A 20478-nucleotide genomic window follows, 5' to 3' on the forward strand; every position below is an offset into this window, starting at 1 on the left:
AAAACAGTTGTATTTTCAAATATACCCTTCATCTTCATTTTGGCACAATTCCAAATCGCTATAGTGGCCGTATTTTGAGTTATATATTCACTGGTAGCATAATTGATTTATCTGTAAAATGTGAACATCCTTTGCGTACGTTTGGCATTCAAATGCAGCTTACCATTCATTAAATCGCATATAAAGACAGAATAAAACAGCTTTTTTCATTTGATTGGTCCGAAAGTGCTGCATTTTTATACATAAAACAAATGAGTTTAAATTTAGTATATGCATGATGCCCCCAAAGCAGAAAGTTGGAAGATTTTTTTTTTTTCTTTTTTTCACGTTAACTCTGTAAAAAATATAAAGGTTCTCTCTCCACTACACTTTATCTGAACTAAAAATAAAATGCAGATGGCAAACATATTTTTTTAACTTAACCATTTGAGAACCCAATGCACAATTTGCTTCCATATTTACAACTCAATACAAGCTCGGCAGTTATAGTGCCAGGTTTTCCACCTTAGAAACTTCCCGCAGGCTTCTTCCGATAAAATCTGCATCGAATCCAAATACAATGGAGATGAGTTCACCTTGTTTTCATTGACACAAGAAAACATACATACCAACATGTTCTGTATATTCAAAGGTATTGACCTAATCCTGTTGTACTGAGAGAGAGAGAGAGAGAGAGAGAGAGAGAGAGACCCAAGGGCAGGTTGTTAGAAATTATATGTACTTTTTTAAACCCATCACACCAAACAGGGCCTGATAGGAACCTCAACTTGTTTCAGTAATAAAGTTGAAAATCTGACAGGATCAAAACTATAAAGCAATCCAACCATTTGATAGCCCAGAAATTCGTGGGACAAGAAAAATACTTGTTCTATGAAAGTCATGATGGCAACCCCAACCAATCATAATATTCCAAACTTTACTCATGCCTTTTCCTGGCAATCTAACAGCACAGACTGAAAAAACAACTCTTAACGCCAAACCTATAGGAGCAACAAAAGACCCCAGGCAGAAGCCAAGGAATATCAAGAACACTTCATGGGGCATTAAATTGGGGACTCAATCCCATCACCAAAGGTCTTATCAAAATATAAAATACACCTTGTCGAAATATTCAGAATCAACTCCATAATAATAATCAAATATGAACAAAAGCAATTATAATCAAGTGTCATACCATTGCTGGTTTTTCCTGAACTCTGTAAGGACAGGGTATATGTTCTCAAAGGCTGTATAGGTCTCGTCTCTCACCTGAACGATTGAAAATGAAATAGTGCTCTCATCAGATCACAAGCCAGAATGGAATACAAAATTTGGGAGGACAGAACAAAGCAAGACTAGTGATCTCACCTTAGCTCCTGTAAGAACAATCTTTCCTGACACAAAAATAAGCAGCACAATTTTCGGTTGTTTCATCCGATAGATCAACCCTGGGAACAGCTCTGGTTCATACTGACCATTAGAATGAAAAGAGAAGTCAACAAGGGCTCACCATTCTCTAAATTTTGCATGCTCCAAATAACATTGAAATTTTGCCAAAGAAAAATGATACCTACACAAACTCATTTAGGGATCATTTATTCAATATCAACTGGCCTTTTTGAAGTCAATATAATAATTTTCTGAACGGTTCAATTTACATACTATCCATTTTGTCAAGTCAACACATGAGAAATATCAATTTATATATAAACATGTATACACGTGTGTGTATGCTCATACATATGTATATTTGTATGAATGCATACATGTTCATATGTATTGACTGCATGTATACACATACAAGACAACAAAATAATTCAAAGAAAGCGCTCAATTTCAAAATGGCTTTATAGGACAACCTCCTCTCCAATCACAGACACATAACTCAAACAAAAATACCAGATAATGGACACGGATGAACATACTCTCATCACTTACACTTGAAAAGGCACCATGGGAATATGCAAGGCCTTCAAGCCTGATGGGGAATTTAACATCACAAGAGCCGACAATGTTCTGAATCTTGAAATCCTGCAATAGTGAAAACCATGTGTCAGACAAACAATAAACCTTTTGTAGTGTAACAAGCTGCATATGCAAAAATCTCTATTTTTATGTACATACATATTTATGAGAGAGAGTTGCATCAAAATAAATACCTTGAACTTAGCTGGAAAACCAAGCTTCTGAATAATACGAGCATACTGAAAAGCAGAGATATCATGTAAGGATTGATAAAAAGGCACTTCAATATTAAAACAACAGTATTAGCTCCTTCTCAAGCCATAGAATATTTGCATTTTATGGACACAAAATGATGGATGGGCAATTATTATTATTTCTCCTTTCCTTCTCATAAAAGATGGAACTGTAGTTCCGATAGGTTATAGGTTATAGGATTGCATAGTTCAACATTTATTCCTGTTAAAATGTCAAGTTTTGGATGCTAGTTTAAAGATCTTAGCCATTTGCAAAGGAAACCAGAACTACAAATTTTCAAACCGCTTGCCAGTCATCTACATCTCCTATATAGGCCTATATCTAAATCCTTGTATATGCAGCCGGATATAATTTGCAAGGCATCATTACCTTTCGGGCAGCTAACTTTGACTGTTGTTCACTCTTAGCTCCAGTACAAACCTAAACATCATGAAGCATGTCAGTACACAGAGTGTAACTATTAAAAATGAAAAAGAAATTAAAGACATAAATGATGTATAGGTTATAAGAAAACATGGTAAGGTTTAAAAAAAAAACCCTGAATTCGCAATTCCAAATGAAGAACAGCTAAAGCAGCAAATCCTCACCCTTCCATTCAATTCTGTGACCAGAATTTTACCTCATTACAAATTTCTATTTGGTAAGTAAAGAAATTTTATTAAGCTGCAAAGCGGCATACCCAATCTAAACAGGAGGTATATCGTAGAAGGAACCTACTTAGGGAGAAGTAAAGCAACCAGACATATATCATAGATAATTGGAAAAGCTAGGACTACTATAAACTCACATCTAGGCATAGTGATTTTTAGCATAATGGCTCTTAGCTCTGGCATCTTCTATTCACAATCCTAAAAGGATCAAGAATTGAGTTGCTTCTAATTACACCACATTAAGGACAAAAGAACTGCCCACCAAGCTTCTGCGCTACACTGGCTAACATTTTTTACCTCTCCAACAAGCCAAATCTATCACCCACTGTAACATGACCCATGCTACAACAAAAGATGGAAAACCGAGACCCACACATAGAGGTCCATTGGTACGGTATGCGCAAGAAATGTCCCTTTCACAGATTATCCAAAGTTAGCATCTCAACTGCTGCTGTCCAAATGACCTCAAAATTTATTACATTGAAAGAATGATGAAATCAACTCCACTTTCCACTACTACACTGATCTTGTAAAGACAATATTTCAGGTGATGTTCTCTCTCTCTCCCCCCAAAAAAAACTCACAAGGACCCCGTCCTCTCCACATGTTGTCATGCGTAACTTCCTTTTTTATTTTTTTTTATCATGCATAACTTCCACAACAGTTCTCCACAAAGCCTGCCTCCATTTCTGTGGCATAGTGATATAACCATTTTCCCCAAAGAGTTGAATTGAATGATAGGTATCTTACACTGAAACAATCCAACTAAATGGATTTAAGCTCATCAGCGACTCCCACGCCACAAGAAATTTCTCTAAAGCTTCTCAATGTAATTAGCCACACCAAGTATAAGGAAAACTAAAAAAGTGACAAATAATAAGTAGGCAGATCGGATAGCATGCTTTTGATCAATCAATAAGCTTCTGCTTATCTGAAGATTTGGATTCATCTATTTCAACCTAATTGAGCTCATTGTCCACAAACTCCTTTCCATCCATGTGGCCTCCTATTACCGATAGCATGTGCAAAAAGTATGGGGAGTTCGTCAATCACCTTCACTGTGAGATTTCCATGACCCCATGGAACGAGTTTTTTGCAAGGGTGGGACCACCTTGGGTGATGCCAAGAAAGGTGGTGGATCTCTTAGCATCTTGGAAAGGCCTTCAGGGTAACTTACAGATTGTAGCAATCTGGAAGGGGTTCCTTTATGCCTATGGTGGTGTCTTTGGCGGGAGAGGAACAAAAGAAGCTTTGAAGATTGTGAGCAATCAATACCAGAGCTAGGGAACCTTCTTTTTAATACTTTACTCCATTGGTCGATAGTAATTGATTTTAACAGCAAGGAATTTCTTTGAATCACTAGATCATCCTGCGTAGGTGATGCTAGTATATGTCCCATGTACTTAGGCTCTTGCCTATTCTGATTATCAATAAAAACTTGTTTACTGATAAAAAAAAAAAAAAAAAGATAAAATCAAAGGTGAGACCATCCAACTTAGCGCCAACTAAATTGTTAAGAGAAATGATGTCATTACAACAACACAATATCCTCTCTAATGTTGGATTTGAATAAAAGAAATAATTATCCAATGATTCAATGGTGGTCCTCAATTTGGTTTAGCCACTTGGTGGTAAAACTTGGGACTCCTACCCCTTAGGCAAACAAAGTGCCATTGACTTTTGTCTCCAACTCCCCTATTCTAAAAGATTGATTAGGGGGATATTACATTGAGGGGAGGAGCCAACGCTCCCACCCCCCTCACCCCCTCCCCGTTTGCATTTCTTTGGTTTTGTTTTCATTTATGTGCTTTAGTAGATCTAATAAAAGCAGAACACGTTCCGGTCTTCCCCGTCTCGGCTTATTTTTTTCCTTTTTTCGATATCTTTTCTTTTCGTTTTAGATATGTTTCTCCTTTAGCACCATCTGTCTCTTTCATTTCTGTGTATCCTCGCTTGGTGCCGCCGGTGCTAGGGCTGAGCTCTTGAACCGCAAGGACCAGGAAACCCGCATGAGATGGTGCCGGGATGGTGCTTGTGCGATGATGTCGTGCGTTGCCGTGCGATGGTCATGTGTTGTGCGAAGGTCTGTCTGTGTCGCCTGAAGGTGCAATTTGTGCCGTGAAGGTGTGAGGATGCCGTGCGTTTCATGCTCGTGCGATGGATGGTTGTTTTTGTCCGATGGGTGCTCATATGGCCGCTATTCATGCGATGGGTGGGCCAAGCCAGGGCTGGGTGAGAGGGACGATGGAGGAAGCTATTTTCGAAGCCTAGGCGGAGGGTGCTGAAGCTCGCGCAAAGGATGGGCGGCGGATGAAGATCGGGCGTAGGAGAAGAAGAAAAGGGCAACGGAGGAAGAAGAAAAGAAAAAAGGAAAAAGAAAATTGAAAATTTGAAGGGGGTGGTGGCAATTAAGTTAGAGAAGAAACCCTTAAGCTGCTCTCCCACTTGCAACTAGGCTGGACTTTTTTAGGCTGGGCCATGTGTTTTGTTTATTGTGTAGAGGATCTCTGCTCTTTGCAAGGTTTTATTTGGTGTTTTTATTTTGTTTGTCTCATTTTAATAAAAGAAATAGGCTATTGGACTTATGTCCATAGCTAGGTGGTTGGATACCCCTCCCCTTTTGGAGGATGGGGTTGGTTGGAATACCTCTCCTCCTTTGGAGGTAGGGATGTGTTTTTTCTCTATTTTATACAGAGAGTGATACTCTCTTATGAGAGTTTCTAGAAGTTTATACAATGTCCGTCGCAAAGCAATTTGTGTGCGAGGAGGCGTACAACAGATGTGTAGTTTGGCTTGTATTCAGAGTTTTCTCTGTATTGACTAGTCACAGCTGTAACTTCCTTTATGGATGAAATGAAGTCTATTTTCTATTTAAAAACAAAAAAAAAAAAAGATTGATTAGGGGAACTTTCATAACTATAGGACTACCAAAGCCTCCACTGAGAAACACATGCAGGCTGAGCTTCCCACACATCGGAAATGAGAAATCTAAAAGGCCCCTATTCAAAGATAAAATTCAAAAGCCATTGAAATAGCAAAGGAAAATTGAGTTTCTTGTTCATTCAGAAACCAAATAATATTAAAAATTAAATCACCCCAATGTACCATGGTATATTCCACTTGCTAAATACTCCAACCAATACATCCAACAACTACCTTCTATTGCCATCTAAGTTTGGTTCCAACTCTAGCAAAAGCCCATTGGAAGTTGTCCTAAACATTTCTTAAGGTACAAGCCACAGTATAATCCCCCACTCTTCAATTTTTCTACCACCATTCTATTCCACATTAATAACACAACAACAACCCCTACCATGTTCGAATAACACCAATCCACATGTTGAAAAGACAATAAACTGCACACACTAGCCCTTGACAGCATCTCAATTTTTTAGTTTCTTGAAGGCAAACAATCTCAGCCTTCTAGCCTAACCCTCATCCATTTATTACACTCATTCAACTGTTTCACATTTCACATCAGTAACCTAGGCTTCATCGCTAACAAATTAAACCTTGTATTCTTTGAAGTTATTCTTCTGCTAATGACTGAATCTCCCCTTTAGTCTTCTTGAGGAGTCTTTTTTTGGGCATTTCAGCACAAAGTGACTATAAAACATCGACCATCTTGCAAAGCATACTGCTAAAACCACACCTCTTTGCCTTCACTTATCACTATGAAACCTCTCTAACCACCTCCTCGATACTCTATAAGAGCCAAGAATCTGCAATGACTATTGGAACATCTTTGGGCCACATATGCTCCATTTCCAACTACGGGACTTCTCACAAATGCCATCAACCCCACCACCTGCTTAACAATGGCCAACAAACAACCAACACTAATCTTCCCCAATGATAACAGTGGACTAACCCCTCACTTCTTTTAGTATTCCATTAAACCAAGACACCTTCCTCTACCAAGCTTGGCTGGAGAGATTAGGGTTTCATTTTTTTTTAATCAAAGAATCTTTTCGAGATCAAGCAAATGACATACAAGTTTCATTTACAATTATCACTCAAGTACAAATCAATGAACCATACTTGTCAATTTTCATGATAGAGAAAGAGGACAAACAATTGATCACGCCAGCAGTAACAACTAAAGCGAACCAAGATGGCATTCTAAAGCTATAAAAATCAGCATATTTGCAATTAAAAAAGGTACCAGATGCTTTGGCAAAACTTACCATCTTTCCAGAAGCAAAAATTAAGGCTGTGGTTTTTGGTTCCCTTATCCTCATAATTACAGCAGCAAACCGCTGCAAGAACAAAACAGAAGCAAATTTAAATGTTACATATTGTATGAAGCAAGAAACATGATTGTATATAAAAACCCAACAATCTTAACGATCTTCATCAAATCATGTCAAATTTCATCTAGAAAAAAGGAGGTACAGTGGAAAACGGGTAATCAAGTACATATAAAATCAATGAGGCAAACTCATTGCATCATTCAGCATATTTACTAAACTGCATATACGTCGGAACACTAAGCATCGTGATTATTAATTAACCCCCCCAAAAAAGAAGGAAAAACTGTATGAAAGATCACAATTTTAGTCAATAACTACTCATTCATTGTATTAAAGGATAAGAGAGACAGAGATCCCCACAATCACATACCTTGGGATTGTATTCTGCATTACGAGCTTGAAGTGCAATGGCCTTAAGATCCAACTTGCAATCCAAATTGACCGTTGACACAATATTCCTAAAAAGCAAACCATACTTTGTTAGCCTAAAATGACTTAGCCAAAGAAGGACATCATCTCCTATGGTATCCCGAATATTGTGAAGGTGTTGAATGTATATGCATCCCATACTGAGTGTATACAAGGTGGAAATATATATATTTTTGTTTTATTGGCACCGGGTGTCCGAGAACAGTGCCCTGACTAATCCCAAGAGTGCACAAGCTCTCGGCAAGGAATTTTCCACAAATGCACATCGGGTAATTCAAAGGAAAAATCTCTCGATCCAATAACTCCTAGAGATTGTTTGCACCCAGTGGAATTCAAACCTTGGACCTTGGAGGGAGCATACCACCAAGACCAAAGCCTTTACCACTTGATTAACATATCCCTAGATAGCGACAAATACTATGAGAACTACCCTAGCAACACATTACTCAAAATCACGATACCACAATGACTCCTAATAAAAACATTTGGGTTTGAGCGTAGGAAATCATGGTACCTTGGTTATCATGAAAGTGTGACATAGACATGTACTAAAACCAGGAAATGTGGATAACACATCCCAAATCGTGAGATTCCCATTTTGACACTAATTACAGTTTTTAAGTTCACAACCTAAATATATCAATTAATATGCTCAACTCAGAACCCACCACGCAAAGACAAATCAACCCAACCACGTGAAACCAAGTGCATGGGCAGAAACAACTTATATATTGATAATTAAAAAAAAAAAATCTATTATTAAGAAACAGTCCAAAATCGTATAATGCAAACAATTTAAAGGTAAATGTTTGCCTCCGGTCCAGTGACTTGACGCATTCTTAAAACAAGTTAAACAATAAGGTTATTTCCCACTAACCCAAAACAGCTATTCACAATGAATGCAGGAAAGCTTCCTTTTGTTATAGTAGGTTTCACAAATTATGGTAAGTGATAGCAAGCCACTTGCAATACTTAAAAGGAACCAATGAAAAAAAAATGATCAGGCCAATTAACACACTTAATATGGCAAACTAGGAAGAATAAAAGACCCACCTGTGTGCTTTGGAGTGCAGCCTATGCACCTTTTAATGAAGTTTTATTACTTAAAAAGAGAATATACAGAAAACATTGCACAAAATACTATAACAGGGACATGGCACATAAGACGTCAAAACTGTCAACGCAAAGCTCTAGCATATCAAAACCTCAATACAGCTACTGTGAGTTTGTGCAGATGTGTCAGGACCATGATAAAGATATGCTCCCCGCGCCATTCTCACTGGATGCAAGACGTGATGCTTGGGTTCAGCGGATTGTGAAAGTTTTGCATTGAAATGTCTTAAATGTCACATTGGGGGTGCACTAGTTAGAATAAAGTATATAAGCAATTACAGGAATCATAATTATGTCAGAAAAAAAAAACACGTTCTGTCTTCTCGAGGTCCAAAAGTGAAGAACGTAAAACAAATAGGATCGAATGTAAAGCAGCAGTTTCTTGGCAGAATTTTGGGCGGCAAGATACTTTAGTAGCTAGTCTTTTTTTATATGTAGACTTTAGTAACTAGTCCTTCTAGATAATGTGGCTTACGTGTCCCCCCGTCGGTTCAAAGGATGTCAATCACAAAAAAAATACACATTCAGACTATACATGGCTGTAAAAAAAGGTGGCCCACATTAGTACGACATAGCATTTCATTGTTGAATACACTACCAATTACATCACTCAAACGTCCATACATCCGCCTGACAAAGTCCACTAGCCCATTGGAACATCCTCAAACTCATAGTTCATATCATCGTAAAGAAAGCATCATCCTCTTCGGCATCTTACAACAATTGACGCGAATCTGGATTTTATGTTTTCGTGATTTAACGCGAAGGCTAGCTAAACTAGCAAGCGGTAGGTTTAAACAAAGAGTACAAAGAAAATAGGGACTCACTGGAGGGTAGGGACGATCCCAGAAGGATGCTTCTTAAGATCTACGGGCTGGCTTCCTTCCAAGCCTCCTTGATCCGCCATTCCTTACAAGTTCTTTTGCTCTGTAAAACCAACAAGAGGAAGAAAACGAAATGAAAATTATTTACACTAAAACCCGTTTCTACCAACACCCAGATAGAGTTAATACATATAATGAATAGGATAGATACGAAAACCTTACAATCATCCCTAAATAAAATTATATTAGAAATGAACTTCTATGTCCTCAGATCCGCTCAGACAATACTAAAACACAGACTCTGTAATAACTAACAGAAAAGTTCACAAAAAAATTTAGAAAGAAAAAGAAAAATAAGTTTCGATCGTTAATAAAAAATAAATAAACTTAAAAAGTATAGAGGTGAAAGACCCACTAAGATAAGAAAAAGAAAAAGACAATTTTGCAGGGTCAGGGAACAAAGGAGTCAAGGAAATCAGGTTCAGCTGGGTTTTTCGTTCTTAAACAAATAATAAAATAAAATAAAATCGTTCATTAGGAGTGTAATAATGGAATAATCAGGTTGTAAGAGCTGAAAAATAATGTAAAAAGATGAAATTTGGAAAGGATCTGAGGATCGGCAGCAAAGAGGAGGGAGAACAAGAGGAATCGGACCTTTTTTCTTGTATTGGTAGGATTAGGGATCCGCGATTTTAGAGAAGTGGACTTGAGAATCGGAGATGGATAAAGAAAACTGGAAGAGGGAGCGGGAAGAATTCGAAAAGAGGGTGATTTTATAGGTTTTTGTTTTCAAGAAGTGGCTTTTATAAGAGATTTTAAGATCTGAGAGAGTCGAAGGGAGAGGGTGTTTGTTCTGTTCTGACAGAGGGTGGGCGATAGGATTTTGAGAGAGATTGTGCTGCTGCTGTGGAAGGATCTCGGGGAGCTTCTTCGTATGGAGGGCCAAGATCGCGTTGCGGGTTTATCTTAGCCCCTTATTTCTTACTTCCCTGAATTAGCCTCGTCTCTGTTCCCATGGTCTATCGTCATGGAGGGGGTATTTCCGGAATCTTAAAGAGGAATTTATAGCCTCCAATCCTTGTGGGTTTCTTTATATCAAGCCCAATGGCACACCGCCACGTTCTTATTCCCCAGCAAATGCAACTGTTTTTGATTTGGGAAATGCTTTGGGTCAAAGTGTGTCCCGAATGTAATTTTTTTTTTTTTTTACTGAAGGATTAAAAAAATATTTTTAATAATGTTGTGATTTTTTTATTTTTCTAAAAAAATTTTATGATGATTAAAAAAATACATAAAAAAAATAAAAAAAATAAAAAGCCTATTCGGGACACAAAATGGGTCCCGCATAACAGTGCCCTTTTCATTTTTAAGTCGGATTATTCTGTCAGCCAGACAAGTCCGCTCAAGTTTATTATTTTTTTTTAATTTTTTTTTTATTTTTAATATATTTAAATATTTTAAAAAAATTATAATATACTTAAAATCATTTCTTTAATCACTAAATAAATAAATAAAAATTTGTCAAACAGTTAAATGAAGCAGTACAATTGAGAGGGTAAAGTAATTTTTTCTTTTATTTTTTGAAGCAAAATATACCCATTATAACATTCTCATTGGAAATTAGTAATAGAGATGAAAAATCAACTACATTGAATTAGAGCACTCTCAATTAGGGGTGATATTCGGTCGGTCTGGACCGGAAAAACTGACCGGACCGGACCGAGAATGGTATTGGTCGGTCTCGGTCCGAATTTTATAGGACCGACTTAATTCGGTCCGGTCCACGGTCTATGGGTTTTTCGGACCGGACCGGATCGAATTAAAATTGAAAAAAATATATATATATTAATTATATAATTCTCATTTAACATATCACTAACTCACCATTAAATAATTATTAACTAATAGTCTAATACTAATATTTACAATTTTATACTAATATTAATATTTATACTAATAGTCTAGACTTTACTTCTAGTCTTCTATACTCTAATATGGTATATAAAAAAAAAATACTAATAGTCTCATATAGAGTAAGAGTCTACGACTATAGTTATAGTTATACTAATATTATAATATAGTTATAACTTATACTAATCATGGATTCATGATTCATAATAACTAATCACTATAAGCCTATAGTATTAATGTATTATTATATAATATCTAGTATTAGTATCACTATATCATTATAATATTAAATATTATAATATAGTTATAACTTGTACTAATTACTAAATCACTATAACTAATATTAGTATATTACTATTTACTAATAGTCTAAACTAATAATATTATATAGTTATAACTTATACTAATCAAGTAATCATGGATTCATGATTCATAATAACTAATCACTATAAGTCTATAGTATTAATGTATTATTATATAATATATAGTATTAGTATCACTATATCATTATAATATATATTACTATTACTATTACTATTAGTAATTTAGTATTGGTATAGTCAATAGTTATTTAGTATAATATAAGTATTATATAATATATTATACCAAGTAGTAAGTACCAACTATATAACTATTATAAGTTATAATAACTTTACTCATATAAGAGTTATAGTATAATAGTATTAATAATTTAATAGCATATTATAAAAGTTATAGTATTATAGCATAATATTTGTATAATAGTATAGTATTAATATCACTAAAAGTTATAAGTTATAACTATATATACCTAATAGGCTAATAGCATAATATTTGGATTTTTTTAGTTTTTTATATAGAATAGTTTTTTTTTTATCATTGTATTTTTCAAGATCAAGCTTTTTTTAGTAGTTTTAGCTAAAAAAAAATGTACAAAATTTGAAGTGGGCCGAAAAAAATTGAAATTGGGCAAAAAAAAAATCAGATTTAGATGGGCTGAATGACCCATTTTAGACATGTCCAGACCGACTGGACCGACCCTAGACCGGACCGGACCGGACCGAAATGGACCGGACCGGACCAATCCTATATGTGACTCGGTCCGGTCTAGGATGGACAATTCTTGGACCGAATAGGTCCGGTCCGGTCCACAAAATGGCCCAAGACCGGACCGGACCGGACCGAACTCACCCCTACTCTCAATAGAATAGGTAAAAATAAAAATAAATTCTCATTTAACTATTACAGATGAAAAGCTGGTTGCAATGAATTAGACAAAGTTAGGCTGATTCACTTTTATCTACAACATTTCTAAAACTAAAGTCAAATTTGTTTGCAATTGTTCAAGGAGTGGAGAAAATGTTTATTTTATTATTTGTTTGGAACTCTCTCTCCTCTTTATTTTCTCACGCAACCATTTCTTTCCTTCAAATTTTTTTCTCACTTTATACTTCTCTGCTTCCTTTCGTCGTTTTGATAAAACAAAATTAATTTATAATTAAAAAAATTAAAATATTTTTAAAATTATTAATTACTCATTACTATATAATGAATAAATAGATAATTCAATATAGAGATTTGATGTAAATAGTTAAAATCAAATTCATCTTATATTATTTTATTATTATATAATGAAAAAATAATTATTTTAATGTGAAGACTTATGTAAATGAAATAGTTAAAAATTAAATTTATTTTATATAAATATAAAATAAATTTAATTTTTAACTAATCCAATAAGAGTGCTCTTAGACAAACTGATGTCAACCAAATTTTAGCTTCAGTATATCCAAAATTAAAGTCAAATTAGCGATCTTCTGCTTCCCAATGCCATGCCTTTTGGTATAAAGGGTCCATACCCTTTGGGCTGTGATTAAATGGCTGTTGTGCGAGGAAAGCATACCAAAACCACACCTCAAATGACCGTTAAAAATTAGCATTGATTACTAATTTAACCAATAATTAGCATTGAAAATGTGATTTTTTTTAACCAATAGTTTAATTAGAATTTGATTACTAATTAATATATAATCAGTAAAATAGTAAAATATAAAAAAAATAAATTAATATTATTTTTTTATTATATAATAAATAAATAGATAATTCAATATAGAGATTCGATGTGAATGAAATATGTAAATATAAATTCATTTCATATTAACCAAAACTTGGATTTGGCTTTGACTATTTTAACGAGAGTACTCTTAGCTATAATAAAAATATGGGCTCTGGGCTTATGTATAGCGTTTTGTTTGATGGATTAAATTATTGTTTTGCCCTGTTATTTCAGTCCAGTTTGTATGGTAGGCTTTTTAGTTACTATTTTGACCTTGATTATCGCTACCATATAATTCTGAAACTTTGTTATAATTACCATTATCTCGTGGAGGACTGCTATTCATTAGCCTCTACATTGCATTCTATCAATTTTTTCTTATTCTTTTTCCATTTTCCCGTAATCCCATTTTTCCATAGTCTCATTTCCTCATCACGTCACTCTCTTCTTGAAAGCTCTCCACTTTCCGAATCCCTCTCTCTCTCTCTAAGCCCTCTCTCACTCTCTCCCCAAGCTATCTCTTTCTTCTCTCTCTCTCTCTCTCATTGAGTCCTCTCTCTCCTCAAGCTCCCTCACTCATTGAGCTCTCTCTCTCTCTCTCTCTCCTCTAGATTCAGGTTAAATGAGGTGTTGATTTTTCATAAAGAGAGGAGCATGGGCAAAGGAAGGCTGGGGTTGCGAACCGTGATGTGGCGTGGTATGCGATGTAGAAAAATTGGATCGGCTGTTGAATATAATTTCTCTATCTCATGGTATGTACAAACTGTTTCAAAAATTATCCTTTTTATGTATAATTTGAACCTTAAATCATATCATCTCATCATTGTCTGACATTTATAAAAGCAACCAAGGACATCTTTTGGTTTTTCATGCTTTGAGGAAGAAAAGATTTATCTTCCTAAATTGATTAATAATTTTAATGTGACACCCATCTTTTTGGTGAGATTTAAGGGTGAGTCTTAGGAAAGTTGAGTCAAAGTTAGAGGTGGGCAACGGGGGCTTTCCGTAAGATGCGGGCAATGGGGCATCTGTGAGCCTAACAAGGACAGGGGCGAGCCTAGGCCTAGCCCGCCCACATAATCCCCCGTTCGTCCGCTTATATATATATATATATTTATAATGAAATGAAGCCTTTTTTGGTGTCTCCAAAAATACGTCATTTCATTAAGGTTAATGTTTCCCCTTGTCTCGAATCACCCAGAACCCTCAGTCTCTCTCAATCTCTTAGACCCCTTTGCCCCTCTCTCTCTCACCGTCTCTCACTCTATTCTCAAGTCTTAGCCTCTCTCGTTGTCGTCGTCTCCATCCATAGCTCACGCCATCTCCGAGCACTAAACCTCATTCTTTCTCTATCTTTGTAAGTTTTCTGAAAACCTAGTCTTGACTTTTTCTTATCTTTTCAATAGATTGGAATATGAAGGATGAGATTGTTAATTGGATTTGGAGGATGGAATTATGTTTTATGTGTTGTGAAGGATTAGATTGTGTGCATTGACTTAATCATTGATCGGAATTTGGGATTGATTATTTTAATCTGAAACCTTAATTTAAGTTAGGGTTTTTTATTGAAACCCTAAATTAGGTTTGGGGCTCATACTGAAACCCCTATCCTAATTTTATATGGAGTTTCAATTTTGAAACCCTAAGTAATTTTGGGGTTTCAATTTTGAAACCCTAAGTAATTTTGGGGTTTCAATTTTAAAACTCAAACTATTTAGGGGTTTTAAAACTGAAACCCCAATAATTTTGATTTGTATGATTGTATGATTTTAACTGTTATGTAACTTTTGCATCATGTAAGATATTTGTGCGTTTTTGACACCATGGATAGTGGGTCAAGTCTGAATACTAGCACTAGTGCTAGCTCCTCTACCCCTACCCCTACCTCTACCATTATCCCCACCCATGGGCCCACCAAAAAAGAAACCTGCTTCCATTGTATGGAATCACTTCACCAAGTTAGAGGGTAGTGACCTCAATGACCCACAAATTAAGTGTAACCATTGTGATAAAGTGTATAGATATCACTACAAAAGACATTGCACATCCCAATTGAAGTTCCATTTAGACGAACAATGCAAGAAGAATTCAATTAGACGTTCTTTATAAGGAAATACTCAATCTAGATTACAGATTGGACTATAAAAAATAGAGGATGAGAGTAGTGGGGGAACGTTGAAGGGGTATACCAAGTATGATCCGAATGGGTGTAGGAGTCACTTAGCTGGTATGGTCATAATAGATGAGCTACCATTTTGGTTTGCAGAGGGTGAAGGGTTCCAAATATATTCTAAGTTCTTGGAATATAGGTTTAGTATTCATTTTCACCATACGATGGTGAAGGATATTATTAAATTATACGATGTATAGAAAGACTAGTTGAGAAACCAATTAAGGGGTTAAAGAGTTTGTCTCACCACTTATACATATACATCAGTACAAACCTTGAACTATATATGCCTTTGACTCCCTATTTTGTAAATTGTGATTGGCAATTAAACAAAAAAAAAAAAAATCAAGTTTTTTTTAATTTCTATTCACAAAGGTCCATTGGGAAGGCTTTGGATACTAAAATAAATGAGTGGAGTTTGGAGTGGGGTGTCACAATAACGGTTGAAAATGCCTCGTCTAACAATGCCATGCTTGAGTATCTTAAGAATAAGCTTATAAATGACAATAAGTCAATCATAGGTGTTGAGTGTTTGCATGTTCGATGTTTTGAACATGTCCTCAATCTTGTTGTGTTGACAATTTAAAAGATGTTCATGAGTCGGTTACAAGAGTGCAGTGATCTTTGTGGGATATTCATTGGTTAGGCCTAAGAAATTCAAGGTGTTTGTTCATGTTGCGGGTATTAAATGCAAGAAAGGGTTATGTCTTGATATTCCTACAAGAATGAACTTGACCTTCTTGATGTTGGAGATGACCCAACAATATAAATAGGCCTTTGACCTTATGGGTGACAAGGACATACAATATGTTAACCACTTTAAGGATGATGGGAGATCGAAGCGGCCCATCAATGATGATTGGGGTAATGTGTGAGTTTTTGTACAATTTTTTAGACTTTTCTATGAGGTGACATGTACCATTTGCGGATCTTTGTACTCTAAATCCAATTAATATTGTCGGCAAATTTATCAGGTGAAAGAATAAGTGTATTAAATGTGCGAGAGTGTTAATCCTACTTTGCGGAATATGGCTTGGAGGATGAGCCTCAAGTATGATAAGTATTGGAAAGATTTGAGTAGATCAACATTTTCCTTTATGTGACTATTGTTCTTGTCTTGCAATGCAAAATTAATGGCATGATGTATGGCTTGGAAAGTACTAATGGAAAGGCATGAGTGGATAATATTGCATCAAAGGTTAAGAAAACCCTCAGTAGATTTATGATGAGTTTTTTGCATTCAGCGGTGTTAATATTCCGACAACTACACCTACCACATCGCTTCTTCCCAAAGTTGGGATGATGAAGAAGCATAGGTGGGCTGAGAGGTATGAGCACGTTTCCAAGCTTCGAAAGACTTCAAACAGTCAAACGGATTTGGATAGATACTTGACAGCGGAGATGCACCTAATTATGCTGCAATTTGATATCTTAACCTGGTTGAAGATCAATACCGTCAAGTATCACATACTTGGAGAGATAGCCAGTAGTATTTTGGTCATCTCTATTACTATCGTAGCCTCAAAGTTTGTCTTTAGCACCGGGGGGCAGGATAGGGGCACCCCCCATCTAGGTTGTTTTCTTTAAAACATATTTTTTGCTCTTGTATAAAATAATCCTTAAATAAAATCAAACAAACTTTAAACATTAACAGAGAGCTTTTGTAGCGATATTCATTAAAAATGAAATTATAAAGTTATGAATAGACAAATTAAAAAATAGTGGGCTTCTGTCACTTTTCCTTTGGTCATGTTCATCCAATATCTTTGTCTTCACATTATTTTTGTGAGGGGTATACATTAAATATAGAGTGAGTCTAATACTTAGTAAGAATTACTTAGGACTTGTTTGAGGAGTGAGATGAGATTAAAATTTTATGAATAATAATAAGATAGTTTGTGAATAATAGTAAGATAGTTTGAGTTGAGTATTTTTTAGATTTTGGGACAGAAGAAAAAAAAACTGAATAAGAAATATTATAAAGTTAATGTTGTTAGAATATAGTTTTATAATATTATTTTTGTTTGGAGATTTTAAAAAGTCGAATTATTTTTTATTTTTTGTTTGAAAGTTTTGGAAAGTTGTAATAATTAGTTTGAAAAAATTGTAATGATTAGTTTGAAAAAAATTTGTATTTGAATTATCTTTGGGAAATAGACGAGATGAGATGAGATGAGATGAAAAGTTTGGGATGAGATCTATTTTCAAATAAGCCCTTAATGTTGTAAACATATAAGCATAGATTCTTCATTTGCATTCACATCCTAAATAAAACACTTCTTTTTTAAGGACATTAAATTATTTTCATCATACATTTTAAAAACATTTCCTTCAGTTAGTATTTTTTTCTCCGTAAAGTGCTAAATGATTACACCGCATTCAATTACATGCATTTTTTACTATTATCACTTTCACTAGCCGTATTGATTGTTACATCCTGAGTGTTAGGATTAGCCTTCCTTGTGATCTCAATTTCTCCTATGGCTATAGATTGGAAATACATTTTATGGGATGGCATCACCATGTACACTACTAATGAGCGATCCTAGCATTGTAATATGCCCATTTATTGGTACCATAACATTCATCATTCATTCGGCCTATGTGGTGCCTCTGCCCCCACTCGGGATTTGGCAGAGAACTATGGTGCCAGGAATGTGCTCCGCATTGGTGACACCTTTCGCCCTTATGATGTTGGTGTGTGCTCATATGCTCGGCATACGAGTGTGAAAGAATACATAGCAAAATGGTTTTTGGTATAATACAAATTGAATCTACTTAGTAATAGAGACATTAATACAGTTATCAAATCAGAATCATAAATACCCACAAGTTACAAAGTCTCAAAATTAACCAAAGTCATTACACCTCACCATGAGTTCATCAAAAGTTTCTTAAAACAAGACAACAAATATATCTACATAATCTTGTCCAAATGAGGACAGGCCCACGCCTCATTCCCTATGCTGCGAAGGGTCTCCCTACTAATGATCACCCCTTTGTTGTTTAGATTTGTATAAAAATACGTAATTGTAGTGGGACTATCACAATGAGATTTTATGAAATCTCAGTAAGGACATATTGATAATTATATAATACGAGATGACAGTAAATACGTTGAAAGTGATACACCAAGAGTTCCCAAGAAATGAGACCTACTTATCGAGGAAAGGAAACCAAGCAACTATACTCACATGAGCAATAAAAATGATTAAAAAAAAAAGAAGACTATGCATACCTTTAGATTTAAACATGACAAAGAAATCGAGTAATACCATTCATAACTTTAAAACTTTAAGGAATCGGAAAACAAAACATTGTATTTAGTCCAACCATAAAAATCCAAGGCAATCACAATAATACAACTTTAACTCAATAAATGCCTTCCAAGCATTCCATGCTTAACATAAACCCAAAGCTCATACATCCAAGAACCTCAGGTTCTCCATTAACCACAAGTTCAACTGAGGATCCTGCTCTCTTATTAACCAAATCACACGAGGACCTTCATTAGCCATCTCTAAAATGTTTCTTTTTAACTTATGCACCACTTCGTCCCTATAAGGATTGTGTACACACATTGGCTCCTTCTGTTACATCGTGGGTAACGACTACAGTATCCATCCTTCGTTACAAGCAGCGCCTGACTTTACATACCCATCCTTGACCACAATGTTCTCTAGCCTCCACCAACATAGAGGCAACAAGTACAGTACAAGAGTGTTACCGTTCTGTTTGAGCCTGTCGACGCCTATGGTCAACCCAAGAGATGTCAATCCATCATTATGTGATCCTAAGTGACTAGGGGAGCTCCACCAAGATAATGTCTTATCTTGGCTTGTGGTCGTGAGACACACACACAGACTCCCCTAGTAAAACAGTCAATCATCCCTTTTGCAAAACCAGCGCCAACCCAAGAGATGTCAACCCATCATTTAGCACTCCTAAGTGACTGGGAGAGCTCCATCGAGATAATACTCCATCTCGACTTGGGGTTATGAGACACTCACACACTCCTCCAATAAAACAGTTATAATCATCCCTTCAATAAAAATTCAAGATATAACAGCATAATATTTTGAGGAAATATAAGTAAAAAAATCTTTCGTATACAATAAATAGAAAAGGTAATGAAAAAAACATTTGAACTCCATTGCATGAACAATGCATGAGCTGGATAGCAAGCAGATCTAGAGTAATGGCATGAGGAAATGCTAGATAAAACATGCATACTTCATAGGCGCTCGCTTATGGTAAGATACAGATAAAACACGCATACTTCACAGCCTCTTGGAACGAGCCCTTAGCCCTTCCAACGTTCATGCAACTTTAACCAATTCCATACCTCCAACTTCCACTTCCCCATTCTTATTCAAACACCAAGTTCTAAATCCTCAGTATTATAACTCTACATCAACCATATACAATACATATAACAGAGTCCATTTACTTACTCAACATATATACAACCCGACCGGTCCAAGAATATAGCAAACACTTAGAGTCATGCGTTGGATAATGAGATGAAATGAGAATTAATGAAATGGTTTGTGAATGATAGTAAAATTTTTTTAATTAAGATCTTTTATTATTTTTTGAGAAATGAGAGAAAAATTGAATAAAAATATTATAAATTAAAAAAAATTGTTTGAATATAAATTTTTAATATTATTTTTGTTTTAAAATTTAAAAAAATTGTAATATTTTTTGTATTTTATTTAAAAGTTTGAAAAATATTGTATTGTGTTTTATCTTTTGATAATAATTAAGTAATAATTAGATAAAAAAATTAAAAATTTGAAAAAAAATAACGTTTTGTATTTGAGTAACTCAGTGTCCAAGACTCCAAACTAACCTCAATCATCCAACTTTCAATTACTTTATGTCATACTAT

At 35.2% G+C, this 20478-nt stretch overlaps 1 protein-coding gene across 1 annotated transcript; it reads right to left on the minus strand.

Annotated features, from left to right (window-relative positions):
- Nucleotides 1-287: 287 nt before the first annotated feature.
- On the minus strand, nucleotides 288-10404 carry LOC109003679 (TATA-box-binding protein). The gene is made up of 10 exons (XM_018981929.2): nucleotides 10123-10404; nucleotides 9472-9571; nucleotides 7473-7560; nucleotides 7037-7108; nucleotides 2569-2619; nucleotides 2139-2183; nucleotides 1918-2010; nucleotides 1348-1449; nucleotides 1175-1248; nucleotides 288-539 (listed from the first exon to the last, which is right to left on the minus strand). Coding segments are annotated over exons 2-10 (606 nt in total). The 5' UTR covers nucleotides 9552-9571; nucleotides 10123-10404; the 3' UTR covers nucleotides 288-538.
- Between the last annotated feature and the right edge of the window lie 10074 nt (nucleotides 10405-20478).

This window comes from Juglans regia, chromosome 14 (genome assembly GCF_001411555.2).
Source record: "Juglans regia cultivar Chandler chromosome 14, Walnut 2.0, whole genome shotgun sequence".
NCBI lineage: Eukaryota > Viridiplantae > Streptophyta > Magnoliopsida > Fagales > Juglandaceae > Juglans > Juglans regia.